Source organism: Solanum verrucosum, unplaced genomic scaffold (genome assembly GCF_900185275.1).
Source record: "Solanum verrucosum unplaced genomic scaffold, falcon-dt-bn FXZP01000175.1, whole genome shotgun sequence".
In the NCBI taxonomy this organism is placed as follows: domain Eukaryota; kingdom Viridiplantae; phylum Streptophyta; class Magnoliopsida; order Solanales; family Solanaceae; genus Solanum; species Solanum verrucosum.
The window spans coordinates 294,045-316,099 of record NW_026020399.1 but is presented as its reverse complement, the minus strand read 5'-3'; the positions used below and the strand labels follow the sequence as shown (position 1 = coordinate 316,099).

General features: G+C 34.1%; 4 protein-coding genes across 4 annotated transcripts in view; 2 read left to right on the top strand and 2 right to left on the bottom strand.

The window, feature by feature from the left end:
• Positions 1–22,055, bottom strand: part of LOC125839802 (protein disulfide isomerase-like 2-3) — a 367,278-nt gene that overhangs the window by 215,031 nt on the left and 130,192 nt on the right. The gene's annotated exons all lie outside the window — the stretch shown is intronic.
• Positions 3,129–7,788, top strand: LOC125839804 (uncharacterized). The gene is made up of 7 exons (XM_049518806.1): positions 3,129–4,068; positions 5,253–5,369; positions 6,068–6,246; positions 6,342–6,435; positions 6,948–7,025; positions 7,141–7,242; positions 7,438–7,788. The coding sequence occupies exons 1-7, from the start codon at positions 3,592–3,594 to the stop codon at positions 7,573–7,575; spliced, it is 1,185 nt and encodes a 394-aa protein (XP_049374763.1). The 5' UTR covers positions 3,129–3,591; the 3' UTR covers positions 7,576–7,788.
• LOC125839787 (BTB/POZ domain-containing protein At2g04740) lies at positions 9,203–15,027 on the top strand. Its single transcript, XM_049518785.1, has 5 exons — positions 9,203–9,839; positions 11,952–12,711; positions 13,025–13,061; positions 13,177–13,310; positions 14,564–15,027. Exons 1-5 carry the CDS (start codon positions 9,398–9,400, stop codon positions 14,922–14,924), a joined length of 1,734 nt encoding a protein of 577 aa, XP_049374742.1. The 5' UTR covers positions 9,203–9,397; the 3' UTR covers positions 14,925–15,027.
• On the bottom strand, positions 15,173–21,755 carry LOC125839783 (fimbrin-5-like). The gene is made up of 14 exons (XM_049518782.1): positions 21,517–21,755; positions 20,544–20,714; positions 19,815–20,059; positions 19,278–19,449; positions 19,157–19,195; positions 18,989–19,057; positions 18,762–18,878; positions 17,873–18,084; positions 17,271–17,426; positions 16,994–17,193; positions 16,620–16,777; positions 16,441–16,537; positions 16,054–16,145; positions 15,173–15,709 (listed from the first exon to the last, which is right to left on the bottom strand). The coding sequence occupies exons 1-14, from the start codon at positions 21,601–21,603 to the stop codon at positions 15,554–15,556; spliced, it is 1,971 nt and encodes a 656-aa protein (XP_049374739.1). The 5' UTR covers positions 21,604–21,755; the 3' UTR covers positions 15,173–15,553.

Below are 22,055 nucleotides of genomic sequence, written 5' to 3'. Positions count from 1 at the left end.
ATAGCACAGGGAAAAAAATAAAGTACTAAACAAGTAAACCATATCTTATAATAAGATGGACAAATAAAAATTGATTTTGATTCACCCAATAAAACGTAACAACGTAAAAAAATAGTAATAATACATGATGGCTGCATTATTTTTCCAAATCACAAAGAAAATTCATTGTCAAGTTTATAGAAAAATTACTATTATAAATACATATTTTGAGGAAAGGCAAATTAATACGTAAAGTTTTTGGCAAATAAATAAGGCGTTATACACCAAAATTGGAATAGGAGGTGATTTGTAAGATAACTTGATTGAACTATATCTAACTTAACTAGAAATGCCATCATATTTAGTACTATTGCTTAATCATTCGAATTTGAATCTGAGTATAAAACTCTATACTCTAAACCCTAAATCAAAGTAGATCACGGAGGTAATTGAGTAGGAGTCTGAATTTAACTAGTCGTACTTGAAATATGATCAACTGTATTTGCATACAAGAGAATGGAAGTAGTCTCTTGTGGGCTGAATAACACTAATAAGATACCAGTAAGTATCACAGACCTTAGTTGCTCGAACTCTTTCCTTCAAAAATACACTATTTGCCTAAGGAAGGTTTTCGCACTCAATACTATATGTAATTCCAAAGTCTACACTTGGTAGAGGTGGACAATCCAAACGTGTTCAAAAAATCAAATTAATCGAAACGTTTAATTTCAAAGTTCATTCAGTTTTTTAAAGTCATAACGTCTATATCGTTCATAAATTTATGTCAACTAACTTATAAAAGATATTAAAAAAATTATTTGGTTTTTCCAATGTACTTGAAACAAAAAAAAGGATTAATTTCAATTATAGACACTGTTGAATATATATTGGTTAAGACTTTAGAGCAGCAATATACATAAACACTTTTAAGGACATTTGAACTAATGTAGTTGAATTGAAAAAATCAAATTTAGGGAAAACAGCTATTGCGTAAGTCAAATAGATTGATTTTATTGGTTAAATTTATGTATCTAAATAAGAAAATTCCTCAAGTAAAGTAAAATTTTTACAACTTCAGCAGCCTGTAGGCTGTTATTACTGTTTTTCCTTTCGTAGAATGAGATAAAGCTTAAAAAATCTCTTAAACTATATACGAATAACAACTTGCGAGTTTTATACATCAAATAAATAAAGAAAATATATGTGAAATGCCAATTTTACAAGTATGTCAGCTTCATAAATAAAGAAAATTCATGAAAAACTATCGAGAATAATTATATATCAAAATGAGTAATAATGCAACTTTATAGATATAAAAATCTGTGTAAAAAATACACTTAATAATGTAATAACATCATCTTAATAAACACAAAAGGTTAAACAATGCAATCTTAACAAGTAAATTTAAACTTATATAATTTTGATGTATAACTGAAAATTTCTCAATAATTCACATTTTCTTATGCCTCCTCCCTTGTGGAATCAATGAATTATGGGTGAAATAGTCAAATAAATTAAAGTTTATTTAATTTCCATACGTAGGAGGTGCTCACGTTTGTTGAACCAGTAAATACGGAGTTATGTCACATTATTTTGTTTATTTTTTGTTGGTTGGAACATGAATGGAAATATTTTATAGGTTAATACTTTAATAATTTTTGGGTGCACTGAAAATGTAGCAAAAATTGGTAGTAATGAATTTAATATGTTGCCTTAGTATAAGTGGGCTCCAAGCAAACAACAAAACTTTTCTCCATGAATTAATCATTTAAAAAACATCATGGCACCCCACAAACCTTCTTAACATAACGTCACAATAAATCAAAATTTCTACTCCCTTCGTCATTAATTATTTCTTTGTGTTTTTTTTTACATATCTTAATAAAAAGAAAACTACGTGGATAAGTAAATATATACTAGTTAATTAGTTAACATAGTTGTAGTTTGAATTAATCACGGCTTACAGCTTAATTTTAGTTGTAATTACGTTGCATCTCTCCTCTTTTATGAATATACAAAATCATGTATATATATATATACACACAATATACAAATACAATTAGTCTCACTTCACTCTCTCGCTCGCCTCTCTCTTTCCTCTCCCAATCTCGCTCGCAATATATACAAATACATATGTATACCAATTGCATATATACAATTATTTGAAGATATAAATATACAGTTCACCTCTTTCCTCTCTCTCCCAATCTCGCTTGAATCTCTTCTCCCTCTCCCAATCTCGCTCGCTAAATATACAAATCTATATATACAATTCGCCTCTCTCCACTCTTTGTCTTCTCTCGCTCGCCTCTCTTCTCCCTCTAACATGTAGCTATAAATCGTAATTAGCAAACTATAGCTATGAAGCATAATTAGGTTATTTTTGAGTGGCTATATGCGAAAATTCCTAAAATAAAAATACACTATCTGTTTCATATTAATCGATCACTTTTTATTTTACATGGTATTTAAAAATCATAAATAAGAAGATAATTTTATTAATTAGCCCCTTAAAAAACTTCTTAAGAATTTTATAAACAAATGTGAACACTTCCAAAAAGAACTAATTGTAAGTGTAATATAGAAAATAAAAATAATTAATATTTTCTTGATTTCGTAAGGTGGACAATTAATATGAGACAACTATTTTTAGTATAATAATCTACTAATATGAGACAAAAAGAGTAAAGTATTAATTAGGAGACTTTTTAAATTTTTATTTGTATCTTAAAATGTAATTTTCTTCATTAATATTTATTCTACTAAAGTGTTTGTAATTTTAAAAATAATTACTATTAATATTAATTATGCCTTGAAATTTATAAATAATTTAATATAACGATTTAAAAAAATTACTATAGCTAATTTGAGGCGAAGGGAGTAATAAATATATATTCCCTTTATTTCAATTTGTTTAGTTGGTTTTAGCTTGACATAAAGTTTTCAAAAGGTAAAATATATTTTTTGAATTTTGTAATTTTAATTAAATATCAAATATCTTTTAATCTTATATTATTGTATAGATTCGATGGAAAGTTCGAGACAAAAAGTTTTTTTTTAAAAGTCCTTTTTGGAAGAAATTAGAAATAAAATTAAGACACATAAATAAAATTAAGAATATAAATAGTTTTTTCTTGTCCGTCTCTCTCAACTTTGAGGCCACCAAATCTTTTAATTTGAAAAAGCTTTGATTCACTCAAATATAGATTATATACAAAATGGTGTCTTTTCTTTGCATTTGAATCCTCCCTTTTCCATTATCCAACGTTCTTTATTTGTCTTCTTCATCTTCTTTCTTCCTCTTTTTCTGTTGTTCAGGATTTTGCCTTCCTTTGTAGCATTTGCTGTTTCCATTTTCAATTTTCTCCTTGTCTTTTTGTGGGGGAAGAACTTAAAAAAGATCTGTTTTTTTCCCCCTTTTCTGTACAAATCAGTTTGTGTTTCAAGAATCTGATGCCCCAGAAATGGGATTTTTCTAAAAAGCTCAAATACCCATTTCTATTAAGGCCCTGAATTTTCTCATTTTGTCTGGAAAGTTGACAATTTGTGTTCTTACATCTATTTTCAGACATCCTTTTGATTAATCTTTGAAACTCTTACAAAAAAAAGAAAATGTTTGGAACCCAAAATAGAAAAGATTTGGCCTTTGAATACCAATCTCAAATTCAGATTTTGAGGCCAAGCATTCATTCCAGAAGGGCAAATATAACTGTGAAATTCCAAGATCTATATGGGTTCACAGTGGAAGGCAATGTTGATGATGTAAATGTGTTGAATGAGGTTAGGGAGAAGGTTAGGGAACAGGGTAAGGTGTGGTGGGCATTAGAAGCTAGCAAAGGTGTAAATTGGTATTTGCAAACACAAGTTACATCAACCCTTAAAACATCCCTTAAACTCTCTACTTTGGTGAATGCAATTACTCTCAAGAAACTAATTAGGAAAGGAATCCCACCTGTGTTGAGGCCTAAGGTGTGGTTTTCACTATCAGGTGCAGCTAAGAAGAAATCAACCGTCCCGGAAAGTTATTACCAAGATATGACCATGGCTGTTGAGGATAAGGTCACACCTGCAACCAAACAGATTGATCATGTGAGTTTTTTGGTCAAAACATTACCTTGATCCCTTGTTTGATATTATAGGGGTCGTTTGGTTTGCAGACTAAATTATCCCGGGTTATAATCCTTGGACTAATTTATCCCACCTCAAGTTTGATCGGATGAAATCGGATTCCAGGATTAAGCCCGGTATCAAATTTATACCGTCAACCCCAAGATAGTATATATTTTATCCAAATCTTAATCCTGGGACATCCCATCTAATCCTGCGTACCAAACGACCCCTTTTAGAGAATAGATTTGGTTTATTTCTCTGAATTTGGTATTATGCTATTTGATATTACCTTTTGAGTGATGAAGGGTGTTTTTGTTTTAGCTGTTTGCTGTTATATGTTGAGACTTGATGTGTTGATAACCTTTTGGATGCATTTGAGGGCAGTTTTCGAGTTAATATGTGCTCTAAATGCAAACATTTTCATCTAGTTATAGAGTGAAATTTTAGGTTGTGAAGTATAATTAAGAGTAATTTAGGATGCATTTTTTTGGGTGAATAATATGGTTGGATGTTATACGTCTGCAGCTTTTCTCTCTTCCAAATATTTCATTAAAATGCCAAGGTTTTATGACTTGTGCAAATACTTGATGTGTTGATAACCGTTTTAGGAGATGACTTGTGCACATACTTAATGTGTTGCTAACTGTTTTAGGAGATGACTTGTATTACAGATTTCAAGGGTCGAGTGCTTTCCTTTGTTGTAGTGTTGAAGGTTGGCTGGCAAATGATCCTTTTATAAGTCGAAGAGCATGTCCCATTTGCTATTTCTCTATAGGGCTAATATACTAGGCTCAAACCTAAATAGACATTTCCTATTGGTTAGGGATTGAATGCAGATTGTTGAAGTTAAAGTGCACACATACTGGAAGCCATACCACCCATTGTATTTAAAGAGTGAATCTCTCTAATGATTCATGGTAGAGTACCAGTTTGCAGATGAAAGAGGGTCTTCATGACGTTTAATATTATGTGAAATAAAGCTGAAAAAAAAACTCTTCTAGTTATATGAGGAATGTATATGTTGAGATGGAAGACAAGAATCAAGATTATTATATTCAGTAACTTGTTAACAAGCTTGAAGTGAAATGTATAATTTGAGATACATTTTATCTAAGAATTTGGTATTGCCAAATTTGTGATCTGTATGTGTTATTTACTCGCAGGACCTTCCACGAACCTTTCCTGGTCATCCCTGGTTGGACACTTCTGAGGGTCATGCTGCTCTGAGGCGAGTTCTCGTCGCCTATTCTTTCCGAGATTCTGATGTTGGCTATTGCCAGGTATATTCTTCTTGTCTTTCACAAAGATAGATTCTTTTATGACCTGTTCTCTTTCATGTACAGAAGTCCATGCTGCCATGCTTTTATAGTTCAGAAGTTTAGTTGTCCTTTGTCACATCAACTTATCCATTATTTAGCTAGATTATGCATTTCTCAAGGGATATCAATCGATTCTCTCATGTTATCTTGCAATTGCAAGCTGTATCCTTGTTTAGAGTTGAATAGGAGTAAGAAGGATAATAAACGAAGGCTACTATGGAAGTGAAACTTGAGGATGGGCAACTCGGATAAGGATGAAATTTAAGTTGCGTTATCAATATAGCACAGTTGCGTAGCTCTAAACTAGTCAATCCAATTCCTGCCTCCTGCAAGTTTGCACCTATCCTAGACAGTTTAAAAGGCAAAGAGCAAATGCTTTTCCCATGTTCATATGACAATGCTGTTTAAATGTGAAGTGATATATAGCACTCCACGAGGAACAAATATTTAAAGACTAATACATTTAGCCTATTAGAACCAGGTGCTCAACCAAATTAATTACACATTTTCTTACATGTCAAAATATGTTAAGGCATAAAAAGGCCTTAAATGTGCCCACTTAGAGACAAAGAGGTAGGAAAGAGTAGAACAATCAGTTTCATTTTTTCTTCTATAGTAGTTGTTACATCACTAATTTAGATGAGCTGATTGTTTTGCAGGGATTGAACTATGTTGCAGCATTATTGTTGCTCGTGCTAAAAACTGAAGAAGATGCTTTCTGGATGCTTGCTGTCCTTTTAGAGAATGTCTTGGTAAATGATTGTTATACTAATAACTTGTCTGGATGCCACGTTGAGCAAAGAGTGTTCAAGGACCTATTAACCAAAAAATGTCCAAGGTTGCTCTTTTGCTTTGTGTAATTATTTTTTCCCACTGAGGTTTTTGATTCACATGGTTATCGATTGTTTTCTGAAATTGATGAGGAAAATGCAGGTTAGCAGCTCATTTGGATTCTCTAGAATTTGATGTTTCTCTTGTTTGCACTGAGTGGTTTCTCTGCCTTTTCTCCAAAAGTTTGCCTTCTGAGGTGAGAATTCTCTCTTGCTTTGAGTTTGAAACTCTAACATGCTATAAAATAGATCATCTAAACCCATGTGGAAAGTGGAAACCACCTGCTAAGAATCGGTTACTGATTAGTACGAGACAGTTGGATTAGCTGATTGTAAATTGTAAATAGCTAATAAGTTTAAAGTGCTGAAAAACAGTTTCGAGTGCTAAATTGATTTATAAATAAGCAGTTACATATTTGGAAAGTGCGGAAATTGATAATAAGCTGTTGATGTGTTTGGTAAAGATATTTTGAGACTTCAAAAATATATTAAGGATAAAATAGTAAAGCTCAAACTAAAAAGTGCTTATAAGCTGAAAAGCCATAAGTTAGGGGTCACCAACTTATGGCCTTTCACTGATTTTAACTTATAAGCGCTTTGAGTATTTACCAAACGCGTAAATAAGCTAAAAAATGCTTATAAACTAGTTTGACTAGCTCATAAGCTTAGCCAAACACCCTCTAAATTTGTGTGTACTAATTCATTTCAGACAACCTTGCGAGTATGGGATGTCCTCTTCTATGAAGGTGCTAAGGTTCTATTTCATGTAGCATTGGCAATTTTCAAGGTAAATATTCTTTCTAATTTCTGTTTCATGTATGTGTTTCTACTATACTTCTCCTGACTCAGAAGAAGTGAATTTCAAATTTTAAGCGAGTTCTGCAATTTTTAAATAACTGTAGATGAACGAAGAGAAGTTGCTGGTAGCACATCATGTTGGGGATGTAATTAGTATCATACAGAGAAGTACTCATCACCTTTTTGATCCTGATGAGTTGTTAACGGTAATATACTTTTTACTAGACTCTATTTTTCTCTTATGCTCATGATCCGTCTAATTCATTTTACCCGCATGTTGCATAAATGACTTCTTTTTCTGAAACTCCTTGTTCTGAGTTACGATGCTTAATCTTTAGGACAACATACTGCTGTGTTATGAACTCTACAGCGAATCATATCTTTAATATTCGTTCGTTCAGGTTGCATTTGATAAAGTTGGCTCTATGACAACGACTACTATATCAAAACAGAGGAAAAAGCAGGAACCAGCTGTAATGGCAGAGCTCGACCAGAGATCAAGACGGTTAAATTCTGTATTTCCAGATGAAAAACTGTAGTTTTTTACGAGGAAACCTAGTAATTGTAGCATATGTATAATGCATCCGTGTCAGGGCGTGCTGCCCTTGCTAGGAGATCAACGATTTGCTCACAAAACAATGAGCAAAAACTGCGGCTTGGAGAGAGTATGCTTGTTTATTAAGTTGTAGGTGTTACAGAAGTGTAAATGTAATCTGAAAATATTGCTGTAATTTAGTTATCCTTTATTCTTTTTTCTTCCTCCTGTTAACAAAATCCTGCAAATTCTCATTTTGTTGAGCCAAATTTTTAGTAAAAGGAAAGACCAGGTATGGAAAACCCAGTCTTATTAAGTGGCTATACCTTGTTTGGCCAAGCTTCTGCGAAGTCAAAATTACTTATTTTAGACTAAAGTGGTTAAGGTGTTTGGTAGCGTTTTTAGAAAAAAAAAGTTCTTTTAAGGAAATGCAAAAGTTGTTTTTTAAAAGCTAAAAGAAAGTAGTTTTTCCTCTAAAGCAATTTTAGAACCTTGGCCTAGCACAAACTGTCGTTATTGTTTTTTAAATTTATTAACCAAACATAAATTATTACTATCCAAAAGTTTTTTTAGAAAAGTATTTTTGACAAAGAGCACTTTCTAAAACTAGCCAATTTTAGAAACTTGGTCAAACATGCTAAAATTACATAATCTTATCCTAATTCTATGTCATTGTTATTAAAGTTCTTTGTGCATATTTAGAAAGGTAGAAATATGTTTATTGCCCAATGTTTTTTTTGTTCATAACTATACTATAAGAATGTATTCTAAATTTGGATTATAATCAAGGAATGATTTTAGCCCAAAATTCTACGTGAATTCATATATTTTGCTATATTTTGAAATCAAAATACTACTATATTTTGAAATATGATAATATCTCGCCTTCTTTTTTTTTTCCCTACAACAATGGATGCTAATACTGCAATTTATGGAACTTTCCCTTTATACTCCCATGTTCGCTTTTTCTTGTCCAATTAGAATTTCACACAAAATAAAAACTAAATATTGAGAAATGATTTATGAAACTCTCTTAATACTCCTTTTGTCATTTATGTCAAGTCTTAGGTCTCGAGAAATAATATAAAAATAGATGATTAATTGTGAGAGTTAAATAGAGAAAATATAACCGTCATTTAAATGAAAAATTAGTAAGCTTACATAAATATACGATATTAAGAAAATATTTATCATTTATAGCAATATCATTTTTTTTCTTCACTTGAACACTTTTAATTATTACAGAGAACAATTTATAAAACACATATAATACAAATTTTATTGATGAATAATACATTTATTACACATTTTAATACAATTATACAATGTGTCAATTTTTTACCAAACAAACATAATATATTTTAAAGCAGTTATAACACATATATATTGCATACTTAATTCACTTTTAATACATATTTATCATAGTATTGTTATATATTACTACAAATGATAATAAATAAAAGATATCACTAAAATCAATAATTATTTATTAAAAGATATTCATTCAATAAGTTTTCCTTTCAAATAATAAACGAGTAAAAGTGAACGCAGCCCGTAAAACCTAAGCCCATGATTAGGAAAAAGAAGTCGGCCCAAGAAAGACAAAGGGTGATAATGCCTCTCCATTGTCACTGTTTTTCTTGTCAATCCTTTAGTTCTGCAACTGAAACTTGTTCATTTCTCTAGCTTCCATTTTTCTCCACTCCTCAATCTTTGGAGCTAACGAATTTCTTCAAGATTCCGCTAAATTCAAATACCCAATTCACCCAAAAACTCCATCACACAAACCAAACAAACTTCTCTTTGCACACTTCAGTTCAATACCTATGTCTGACCTGGATGACATTTTCTTAGATGCCGACGATTTCAAGTCATGTTTACCCTTAAAGAAAGTCCCATACGGTGACGTTTTCGAAGCTTCAAGGGCAGGAGATGTCGACCGTCTCAAATACCTTTTGGAGTCTGGTGTTAACGTAAATGCGAGGGACCAATGGGATTCAGTTGCCCTTTATTATGCTTGTCTTGCCGGTCATCTTGATGCTGCCCGAATGTTACTGGAGAGTGGTGCTATATGTTCTGAGCATACTTTTGATGGTGACCGTTGCCATTATGCTGCCCTTAATCTTAAGGTGAGGAAACTGTTGAAGGCCTTTGAAGCTCGGCCTCCTCCGCTTGGACCTTTGCAAGGTGCTTTAAGAGATACGTTCTTGGCTTGTTGGGCTAATAAGAAATTTTTCGAACAATCTGATGGTCAAGTGCCTATTTCGGGTATGTGTGTGCATATTGAGCTTGGAAAAATTTGTCTTTGATTATAACTGATATGCCTCAATACTGAATAATTTGGGATAATGTATTTTAGTTTTTTTTTGTCTACGAGAAGTAGAGGAATGGATAGAGATATTATAGCTACTGGAGGAAGGGAAAATGGTCTAACTTTGAGATTGGAGTGTGGATTATAGGGATTTTATGTGAACTAACCATGGCATCTAGGTGAAGAACTTTAGCACCCTGTGTAGGACTTAGGACTCATTTGGTTGGGATACATGCTATCCCGGGATTAGTTATCCCACCTTCAATGTGGGATAAAAATAACACTACAATCTCGGGATAACTAATCTTGGGATAAGTTATTCCGCAATTGTACGCCAACCAAACATGCGATAAACTCATTCTAAAATTAATCATGGGATAATTATCCCTATTACTTGCACCAAACGAGCCCTTAATTTGTAAACAATCCTATTCTCCAACTAAAAGCCATTCTAATATGGAAATTACCTGCCTGGTCCTAGGATCAAGACTCTTTTGTTAGACTTATTAAGAAATTGAATCTTTCTTCTTAAGGAGTGCGTGGTAGTATTAAAAGCATTGGAGTTCTCAATGTGAATATAAAATATCCTGGCATTTAAAATTCTCTAAATTGCTTGAGTTGTCTTTGCACCAGCTTCTTCTTTCTTTTAGAAAAATATCCCGTTTAATACATGATAGAAGCAGACTTTGGCGCATAAGTTCATCAATGAGTTGGGATTATAGAAAAAAGGGAAAAAAGTTGCAGCTGAAAGAGAGAGGTGATGATTAAAAAGCGGGACGTCAAAATAATCATCTACAAATAGCACACAAAGCAAATATGTTTAGAAGGTATACAGTCTTTTTGAACCCTATAATCTAAAGGCAGTTCATTCTGCGAACCCATCAAAATAGCATGACATGTCGTGTTCACTCTACATAGCTCCTTGACCTTCATAGCTTCTGTCATGCTTGTTTTTTGCCAAATAATGTGATGCTACAAGAATCCATATTGTTGGTATTGCTTATTTAATTCTCATTTGATACCGACCAAGCTGCAATTTACCCTTGTAATGTGAGCGTACTCAGCTAGTCTTGAGCAGTAAAATGATGGAGAATGAGCTGTCCCAATTTTTTTCCTTCACCCACTTATAAGAAATTCTCAGTGTAGAAAGCTACTTATTACTCCCTCTGTCCTAATTTATGTTTCATAATTACCCTTTTAGTATTTTTCCTGAAAAGAACGTCATACTTTATCATTTAGAAATAGTTTAACTTAAACTTTCAGTTTTACCTGGAATGAGAGGATTTAAATCCACACAAATGTCTATGGCCTGTTTTATACCACAAGTTTCAAAAAAAATTCTTTCTTACCCCGTGCCCAGTCAAATACTATCACATAAAATTGGAATGGAGGTTGGAGGGAGTACTTTAAAAAAGGAAGTCTACTTACAATGCTGAGAAACCACAATTTACAGGAATTTGGCATCAAATTCGGGATCCTTTCTACTCAGGAATCTTAGTACATGAGAAGTACCTAGACTTCCAAAAGTAACTTAAATACAAAAGTAAATACAGAGTCTTTTAGTATGACTCCTTGACTAGCTATTGCACCGTGAATAGTGTAACAAACTTAAATCTCCTCATTTGTTGATGGGATCTGTGCTTTAGTTTTCTACTTTATTACTGTTCCATTCCGGTGTTGAAATCTTTAAACACAGAACCTGATCAGTCAGCCTTTTGTGAATGACTTCCGCTCTCACTATAGGCCTGCTGAAGCCTTTTGTGTCGTGTGATTATATTGCTGGATAGACTGTACTTAATAAAACTTCCAGCGATAGTGAAGTTATGACTTTTTTTAATGGTGTTTTAATCCGATTCCATCATTATTGCTTACTGTTTTCTTACATGAGTTAGTAGTTTTTTTTTTTGGATTCACTGGATATTCTGTTTCTCGGATTCCTTTAGATTTGGAGACTGTGGTTGAACTAGTACTTTGATTCTTTAGCTGTATGCATATATCACACTCTGATTCTTTGTCCAGATTGTCTTCATGCACTCAAAAATGACATGGTGGTCTGGGATAATTAATAGGTAATTCAGAAAACGGAGGATCCAGCACCAGCGACTTTCCTCCGGATGTTGTATTCTACGTGCAGGGTAGGCCTATTGAAGCTCACAGAGTAATCTTAACTGCACGGTCGCCTTTCTTCGAAAATAAATTTCAGACTGAGTGGAAGGATAGAAAGGAAGTACGATTCTCTAAGGAAAAGCTGTCTTATCATGCTCTTTATAGCCTCATCCACTTCTTTTATTCCGACAGGCTTGATATAGCAGTAGATGACATGGAAGATCTTGTCAGAATTTGCAAAGTTTGCAAATGCCTGTCACTACAAAAAGTCCTTGAGAAAGAGTTGATTCATCAAAAATATGCTGAGTACAAAGCACTAAGGGATGTAGATAACTCCCAAAAACGGTTCATCTTGCAGGGAATCTCTCTCCCAGAAGAAGACCGTCTTCCAAATGCTTTGCATAAAATTCTTCAAATTGCTCTTGTGAATTCCAACAGCGAACAGAACTTGAATCATGATGTAGATGGTCTTATATGTCTTGTCAGTTCAATGCAGATTAGTGAGTTTGAAGATGATCTTGCAGATGTTTGTGTTAGAGTTGATAAGAAAATCTTTCGTTGCCATCAAGTGATCTTAGCATCAAGGTCTGAATATTTTAAAGCGAGGTTGTCACGCATGAAGGATTTTCTGGAAGGGAGAGATTGTTTACCTGATAATGCACTTCCATGCATTGAGGAACATGATTTGACTGTTGGAGCTTTTAAGAAAATGATAGAGTATATGTAAGTCATCTGTTTCTCATTTCTTTTTTGTTTTTCATTGAAAAGCTGCTTTTTACCTCCCCCCTTCCCCATATAAAATAAATAATTTAATAATATGGAGTTACTCTGCTGTATTTCAGTATGTGTCTGTTGCATCATCAACAACATTTATGTGATTGTAGCTTTAATTGATAACCAGCATGACTCAGTTAGCCCTCCTTAACAAACTCGCTTGGTGTGACTCAAATGACTTGTGACTTGGCTTTCAGCTGTGCTTATTTCAGTTGTTTCATCTTCCAACCTCTTGCTAACAAGATCATATTTTGTTAAACAGGTATACTGATGGGTTGAAGGACATTGACCCTGATCAAGTATGTTGTTTGAATTTCTAGTTATAGAATAGTTGCCATAATTAGCTGTCTCTTTCTCCTCTGCATTGATTGCTCAGATAGTTTAGTTTATGATGCATGTAATCTCTTTTACCAGGCTGAAGAAATGTTTGATGCTGCTTCAAGGTACCTGTTGTTTCCCCTTAAACGTGTTGTAGCAGATGCACTGCTGCCACATTTGGAAATGGTTTCTCCTGCTGAGTTGTGCCATTGGCTGGTATTGTCAGACATGTATGTGTTATCTGTCTTCTTTAGTCATATTTCTTCTTTATATACCAATATGCCTAAATTGTATTCACATTCCTTTGCAAGTGTATACCAACATCTGCTCTAGGAAATTTTTTGATCTCTTTGGTTATGGATTATCACCATCTTCTAATCAGTTTGTTTGGATGTTTAAACTTAAAGCTAAAATTCCTGTGTGTAAGTTTGATTTTGTGTGAATAGTCCTGTCATTGATCATCTCTTACTATCTATCTAGAAGAGCAAGAGTTAAAGAGTAATATGCATTAAGACCTATGAACAACATTATTGTAACTGCTCCCAAACTTGTAAGAGTTGGTTTATGGCAAAAAAGGGCATAATACATAGATAGACACCTTAACTTTGCCTTGACTGACTACTAAACAGTCCAACTTTGAGGATGCACGTCTGGACACCTCAACTTATCTCTCTCCGATGGTTAGTTGAACACTCCTACTTACAAAATAATTATGTAGACACCTCCAAAATTTATGTGCCACGTCAGCGTCAGGTGTCCATGAGACACAGTGTGGACGAGTTGAGGTGTCTAGATGTGCATTTTCAAAGTTGGACTGTTTAGTTGCCCGTTGAAGCCAACTTTAAGTGTCTATTTATGTATTATGCCCAAAAAAAGATACTCATGAATCAGAAACAATTTTGATTCCGATTCTCTAACTTCCTTATCAAGAAAAAAATGAAAACTTAAAAACTCACGACATCATTAGCTTCTTTATTACAATGTATGACTCAAGAGTACATGCATGAGCTAGCGATCTAGGTGTTAGAAGGCTTGTGTTCTGAGCACTAGCATGTTTGTTCCTGCTTAATGTATCAAACTCTAGATGCATATTTCCAGTGTTCTTTTGAAAGTTCTTTGCTAATATGGAGATATGAGATGATGTTGATTCAGCAGGAAATGCACCAAACACATTTAGGAAGCTTTCATCTGATGGTGACATGTCATATGATCAATTTGATTCATGCCTAGCATGGACTTGGTTAATAAAAGGAAATTCATCCAGTGTCATTTGATGTGGCATCTTGGACAAGGCTTAGTATTAATGTCTGTCATACAAAGAGGAAGTAGTTAAGGTGTTGCTTCTCCCGTCAATGTAGATGCTTTTACTAAATGAACTATACGAAAGCTAAAAGAGAATGCTCCACAAATCAACGACCGTGTCTGGGTTATTTCCATTGTATTTTTGCTTAATAAAGCTAAGTTCTTTGGTTTGTACTTTTAGGTATGGTGTTGTAAAGATTCGGGAGTATTGTCTAGACGCAATGTCATGTAACTTTGAGACATTTGCGGATACCCAAGAGTTTAGGGCAATGCTTTTGACCCTACCACCACCATCTGGCGATTCCGCACTTCGTACAACTGCCCCAAGTGCTCCAGGAGCTGAGATGAGCAGCACAGCTGAAGGAAACGTTTTGGACGATCTGCGAGAGAAATGGCTCGAAGCTGAAGCTGCCGAACTCGATGAGAGAGATGAGAGTGCATTACTTTTTGACAAGCGCCTTGAGATGCTCATGCAAATTGCAGAACAAGAAAGAACTAATGGGCTTGAATGTAATGCAAGTAGTGAACAAGAACTTATATGAGTTCTGTTATTTCTTTTATTTTTTGAATCTTATAAATGTACTGTTTTGTTCATGTAGCAAAGTTAATCCCCAAGAGGAAAATAAAAATGATCTTATATGTGAAGTTCTTGTTACACTTTTGGCAATTGGAACATTTTGTCTTCTTTTTCTTCGCATTCTTTTAACTAACTGGCTTGGTCTTTTGATTGTATCCATCATTTACAAAAAGAACAATGTAAATATAACTAGTAGGATACTGCTTCAAGAAATGATGAGGCAAAGTATCCTGCAAGTTTTCATTCAAATCTCATATCAGTTTCATGAAGAAAACAAGATAGCTGTCTATTTGAAATCCCTGGTAATCTGTAAGTCCAGAGAGCCTAAACATTCTTTAAAAATATACAAGTTACTTTTTTCTTGCCTTGTACCACCCTAACCACATTGTGGTGATAAAGAAACGCGACTAATGAATTTATAGGTAATTAACATATTGATCAACTACATGAGATTTGTCCTCTTGAAAACAAGAGTTGAGGACCAAATCAGAAGAAGCATTCCCACCAATCCATCAGTGACAATACGAACGATATTATCTATACTTATTTTCATGAATATCTCTATCTGTCTTGTTGCTGCTCCTCTTCTGTGACTTAGGAAGAAGCGTTCTCACCATCACTGGGTGCAGCCGGAGATTCATCAGAAGCAGCAATGTCTTCTTCAGGGATGGTCTCTGGAGTATCAGCTTTATGTTGCAAGCTCCAATACATGATGCTTGCTGTGAGAGTAAGGATCATCTTCTGGTTTACCTGTTTGGCAAAGTCAGTTTAGGACTCGAGGCTAAGATTTCATAAATAAGAAATTGCCAGGATGCAAACATCAAGAAGTTTTATGGTCAATGGTCATGATCAAGGAAATTGCTACTAGCTATGAAGCAAAGAGACATTTTGGTGCTATTACATGAAGCCGAACACTAATGGTACAGCTAAATTGGTTTTCATGGTGTTCATTGGAAGTCTTTTCTGAATGAATATGGGCTGTAGCATGCAATATAACTTTGGTCTGCACGATATGGCATGTCTAAATATATAACGATCTACTATGGTGTACAAAATGCGGGGACAAAAAAGCAGTTTGTTATCTGATATGTTACCTCTATTATATCCTCTGGCAATAAGAAGATGGAGCATCCAAGTTTCCGTGCAACACTGATTGTGTAAGTTGCATTAAGCTTCTTATCCTCGTCTGCAGTTGCATTCATAATCATCAGTATATTTCATCAAACCCAAAGAAACAAGTCATCGTTCAGATTATTTAATCAGTCACAAAGAGAAGAAAATCTTTTCTCAGATGGTCAAACAATTAATTGTTATTATCTCAGAAAGTCGTCTTTCTTCTTGATTCCAAGTTTCTTCAACAAAGAAAATGACTTTCCGAGATAATAACTATTAATTGAGTGGAAATATGAGTATATGACTATTCAACTCACTGAATCTTCTCTATTTGCATATAAATGAATCCTCATGTTATAAGTGTGTACCTGTTTCCCCCTTGGTTACAACGCTCCAATTCACGACCCTTGGCTCGACTGCACTAAGAAGTTCTAAGAAGAACATCCCATTTGATAGACTTTTGTCCTAACAGAACAAAACAACGAAACTCAGATACCGTGAAACAGAAACTGATATATTGGTCTTGAAGCTTCTTTTTTTTTATCACCTTGAAGCTATCTATTTGAGATTTTCTGCCTGCACTCTTCACTTTTTTGTTTGCCCAATTTAAGATGTCAGCATCTGTTATTTCCTTCCCTTGGGCATGGAACCTCAAGTTTTTCAACAGTTGCAGCATTGTGAACCTCATTAGCTGCCACAAAAAGGCTGAGAAAAGAAAACGAATCTTTTACTTCTCTAACAATAGAACAATTAATAACACCTAAATCATTTCTAAAGTCACATCGCCAAATGTTTGCGATATCCATCATATTCACTATAAAGAATTGACTTTGCACATTAACAACGTAAATCTCTTTATAATTTTTTGCATGAAAATGAAAAATAATGCCAAAATGGAGATTCAAAAGAGAGTATCACTACCTAATATGAGCTTCTTGTTTCCTTGTACAATATCATTTCCAGCTACATTCACAAGGGAAAAATTTAGTTCTTTTCCAATCCGTATGACTTGGTTGCAATTCTCAACTTTTCTAAAAGGCATCTTAATTGGGGGTTTTGTTGCTTGCTTCCAGTTGACTGATCCTGGTGCAATTTTATCGAGTACCTCTAGGAGCACCCACCTGTATGTTAAGAGGATTATCATCAACTCACATTTATAATGTCTAAATAATGTCGAACAAAGAAGCAATGTACCCACCCAGTCCGGACACTGTCAAATAGATTATTTATGTAGGTATCAGTTCCAAGGCTGTTAATCCACAACCGGAAGCATCTTTCTTCTCGAGATGTTTGAGCATCATCCTCCATCATCTCAGCAAAAGATATTTTCTTGGTGTCCACTGACAATCCATTCCTAGACCATGAAAAAAGAAACTCTTTAATAGACGGAAAAGTACATCATTGTGAACTCCACATATCGTAAGCATCAACTTTTAATAGCTTATCTTACTATTCATTCAAAATCATTACTTGAATAGTAGACGAGGGTTCATACAATCAATTAGTTAATCTTTTACCAAATGATATCAAATCAGTTACAAGTAGAAACATCGACTGCTGAACAGAAGCAGCAGCTTATACATTAGTTATTAGCATTCTTGTCACGATATCTCTCAATCGAAGACAAAGATTATTGAAGAATGCTGATCTTAAACAAAACTAAGCTAAGCTTGAGAGTTGGCTTAATTCAGCTTGAGGTTTTTTGGTCTATAATATTTGCTATGAAACCAGTTTATAACTTAATGAACAAAAAAATGGAAGTAGATAATTGGTCTATGGAAAAGAACTTGTTAATCTGACCTGTGTTGGAATATTTGTGCAACAAATGCAAGATTTAAGTTTGGGGATCCCTCAACAATATCCTGTGGGGTAACATATCTTTTGCAATCGAGTTTCTCTGCTTGCTCAATAATTAAATTTGCTCTTTCAGTTGGATCTTTAGTATCTAGTGTGTTAGTTGTACCATGTTCAGGTGCAAGAGCATTGAGTAAATGAGCATAGGCCTCTCCATCCTGCAGCGAACAGAGAACAAACATCAGAAATAGAGTTTGAGAATCCTACTTTCACAGATGAACTAAGGTGCAGACTAATTAGATTTTCCTGCTTTGTGTATGCCTAGTTTTCTAGACCTCAGTCTGAAAGAAGACAAGAAAATTCTGAGTTTCGTATGTTATGTCAAATTTAAGTTGATAATCCATAACAAGACAGAAAAGCTAACCATTTAACGAAGAGAGAATATAATGACATTATTTGATGGTGACATGCTCTCTTTTGCTAATTTTAGCAAAATGCTTGTGTTGTATTGCCAACTCTAAATCTTAAATAACTTAATAGGAACGCGTCACAGATTTAACAGCTATACATGGATGGTTTACATTGGGGACTAGCCAATGTGCAAATGAAGCATAAAATTATCTTGTTCCATATTTCTCAATGAAGCAACATATTGATTGTGCAGTGCCGGTTGGGACAAATATGAGAAAGAGAGACTGTAATGACTAACGATCCATATTGAATGATTTAAACAGATAACAGAACTCAGGGTTATATTTTTAGAAAAATACTCACAGATACATCCAACTGTGCTAGTGTAAACTTCATTTCTAGGAAACAATAGATGTCCTTCGAAATATAGTGCTACCAATTTCTAGAAAGGTAGTTTGATATTGAATTTGTAAAACTATCTCACCTTTAAATCAGACGAAAAATTATTGACCTGCTTCTTATAGCCTGCCTTCTTTAGATGGAAGTTCATCCATTTCAATAAAACCTTTTCTGGAGCTAAACCTAAGAGCTCCTCCACATCCTGCAAATTTTACTACTATTATTTTACCTATCAAGGTGCATTAGAACTTCTACAAGCATTACTCCACGTTAGAACCAAAAACAGGAGAAACCAATCAACTATTAGCAAACCTTGCTGTCCTCCACCAGTTCCACAAGTTGCGGTGTTTTCTTCAAATTGAGATCAGCTAATAGTTGTATCTGTTTTTTTTTTTCAACACAAGAACATCAGATATGATACGAGTAACATTTCCAGCTGCACGAAGAACATATGGAACAGGCATAGTAGTAGAAAAATACCTTGATAATTTGAGAAATCAGCCCAACAACCAGATGAGGCTAAGAGAATAAAAAACATAAGAAACTTCAGCAGCTATAATACTGATGATTAAGTAATTCATATGTAGGAGATTTTACATACTCTTGCTTCAACTAAATCCTGTGTGCCAATATTGACGACTGTGCAACCGATTGCTTTTGCAGAATTGAGGCAAAGAGTGTGATTCTCATTTGTCTCCCATGGATTAAGAACCTTTTTCGTATTGATTGCACGCTCATCTATAGTACCAGGGACGGCAACATTGATAAGCTTACTGCATTACATGGTTTAGTTAATGAATCAATAAACATGCAACTGATCAAATGATTAAGTGAAACAAGAATCTCCCCGATATAATCATCATATTTATCCTAATTACTCCCTCTAATTCAATTTGTTTGTCTTACTTTCATTTTTAGTCTGTTTAAAAAAAGAATGTCTCTTTCCTTTATTGGAAAGTCTTTGCTTTCTAACTTTCCACATGACATTTTAAAAAAACACAAGATTAAACGGCATTTTGGTACATTCTACATAGTTTTAGTTTAAGATGAAAAGATTCAAAAGTTTCTCTTTATTTCTTAAACTCTGTGTCAAGTCAAACTAAGACACTTAAATTGGGACGGAGGGAGTAACACTTACCACAGAACAACGCCACCTTTCACGAGTTCAAAGAGTGCATTGCCAGATGGATCTATAGGAAGAAAATCCTTCAAAAACTTGTCCTCTCTGAGAAAGCTATTGATGTGTGCAACATATGATGCCTTTTCAGATTCACTAATATTGTGACGAATTGTTGTTGTTCTGGCCTTGAGGAAAGAGGACGACGTTTTTAATTTTGTATTACCCAATTTAGCAGTTGCTCGTCCTTGTAGATCTAGATATAACTAGCCGGCCAAAAACAAACCACACTTTAGTTGACACAGGGAACTTATGACACGTCAACAACAACAACATACCCTGTATAGTACCACAAGTGGAGTCTGGGGATGGTAGAGTTTACGCAAACCTTACCCCTACCTTGGCAAGTAGAGAGATTGTTCCCGATAGACAAAACTTATGAGACACACATAAGAAATAAAGATAAGAAAATATCAGGATAACCAAGTAAAGGTATGAGAGAATTTCAGCTTAAGGCAGGTTGATAAGCTCATTGATTTCACTCATCACAGCAATAACAATATGATGAAGATGAAAACCAAACATGTCAAGAGTAAATTAGACAACCACAAACTTTATGACATTTGGAATTTATGTATAAAAGCCAGAGTTGTAGTTCATTTCTTTTGAATCCCAAACGTACATACTGGTTCATAAAACTAAGATAACAGAGAAATAAACAAAAACACGACGAAAATGTGTGGCACTCACCCGAAGAAAGGATTCAAAATCAATCTCTTCAGTCGCATCAGTAGCTGACTCGCTTAATATGCGGCTAATGTCATCTGCACTGAGAATATCCTTCAAGGCCTTAAGTTTGCACATAACAGATGGTAGATTGCCCAGTGTGGCCTTTCCAGATTCATTCGACGCAGAAACAAACTGTAGCCAAATTTCAGCTTAACAACAAGAAGAAATTCCAGGACAATAAAAAAAGAATTAACAAACTCAATTAACAACAAGTTTGGATGGTTGTTGTTACACATTATATTGTCTCGTATCGTAGTGTTACTTTAAATACAATGTTCGCTTTGTTTGTTACTTAAAGTATTTATTGTATTGTATCGTTAAATCCACTGTGATGTAACCACAGTTTGGTCTGATAGCATTGTTACCATTTTCTAATCCTATTGCACCCTTTCTATTTTGACTGTAGTGTCCCGACCAGCTTGCGCACACCTTGACTAATTCCACCCGATACCTGATACCTTTCACCAACAACAAATACAGAAATTCATTGTTATGTAACCACAAGTTTGGTGTGATAGCATTGTTACCACTTTCTAATCCTGTTTCATTCTCTTTTTATTTTTATTTTATAACTTTTTATAACTGTGGTGTCTCAACCAGCTTGCGCATATCTCGACTAATTCCAATAGATACAACAATCCTATTTCACCCTCTCTTTTTTTAATAACTGTGGTGTCCCAACCAGCTTGCGCATACCTCGACTAGTTCCAATAGATACAGAAATCCCATTTCACTCTTTATCCACCTTCTTTTTATAACAAATCCACCCGGCCGGCCCATACCTTATTTTTTCTTTATAATTGTAAGTTTATTCGATCATATTGCTAGTATGTGACATTACAAAACCATACAATCAATTCAATAATGTCAGTGTTCATCAAAACAATACAATATAATATGAAACGATACATTATGAAGAGAACATTAGACATACATTGGCATGAAGGCCACGGAGCTCGACTTGTGTGAATTGGCTATGAAGCCATTGATCAGAAACGACAACGCCAACAAAACCAGACATTCTCCTTAAAATTGCAAATCAATTCACAAAATCAATGCCAGATTGTATTTTTAATTAATTGAGATTGAAGAAGCATAGAAATTTGCAGAGAATAAATGTAATTAGAGGTGCACTTTATGTAGTGTGATGATCACATGATACATGATCATTATTTAGTTAGAAGATTTGTGGGAATTGATAAATAAAGTAAATGTTTAGGGAAAGAAAATGGACAAATCTTGGTTCCCAGTAGGCATTTCCTGTTTTACCAGGAAAATGGAAGGAGAAAAATTCGTTTTACCTATCGGACCCGCGAAATATTAGGGGACTATAGACTATACAAATACCAAAAAAAAAATAATCTTTTTTTTTTGAGTAAATTTTGGATTTAGCAAATATAAAACTCATATTTGTATGCTATAACTATAGTTTGTATAATTGCGCTCCATAACAAATATTAATCTATATATTTC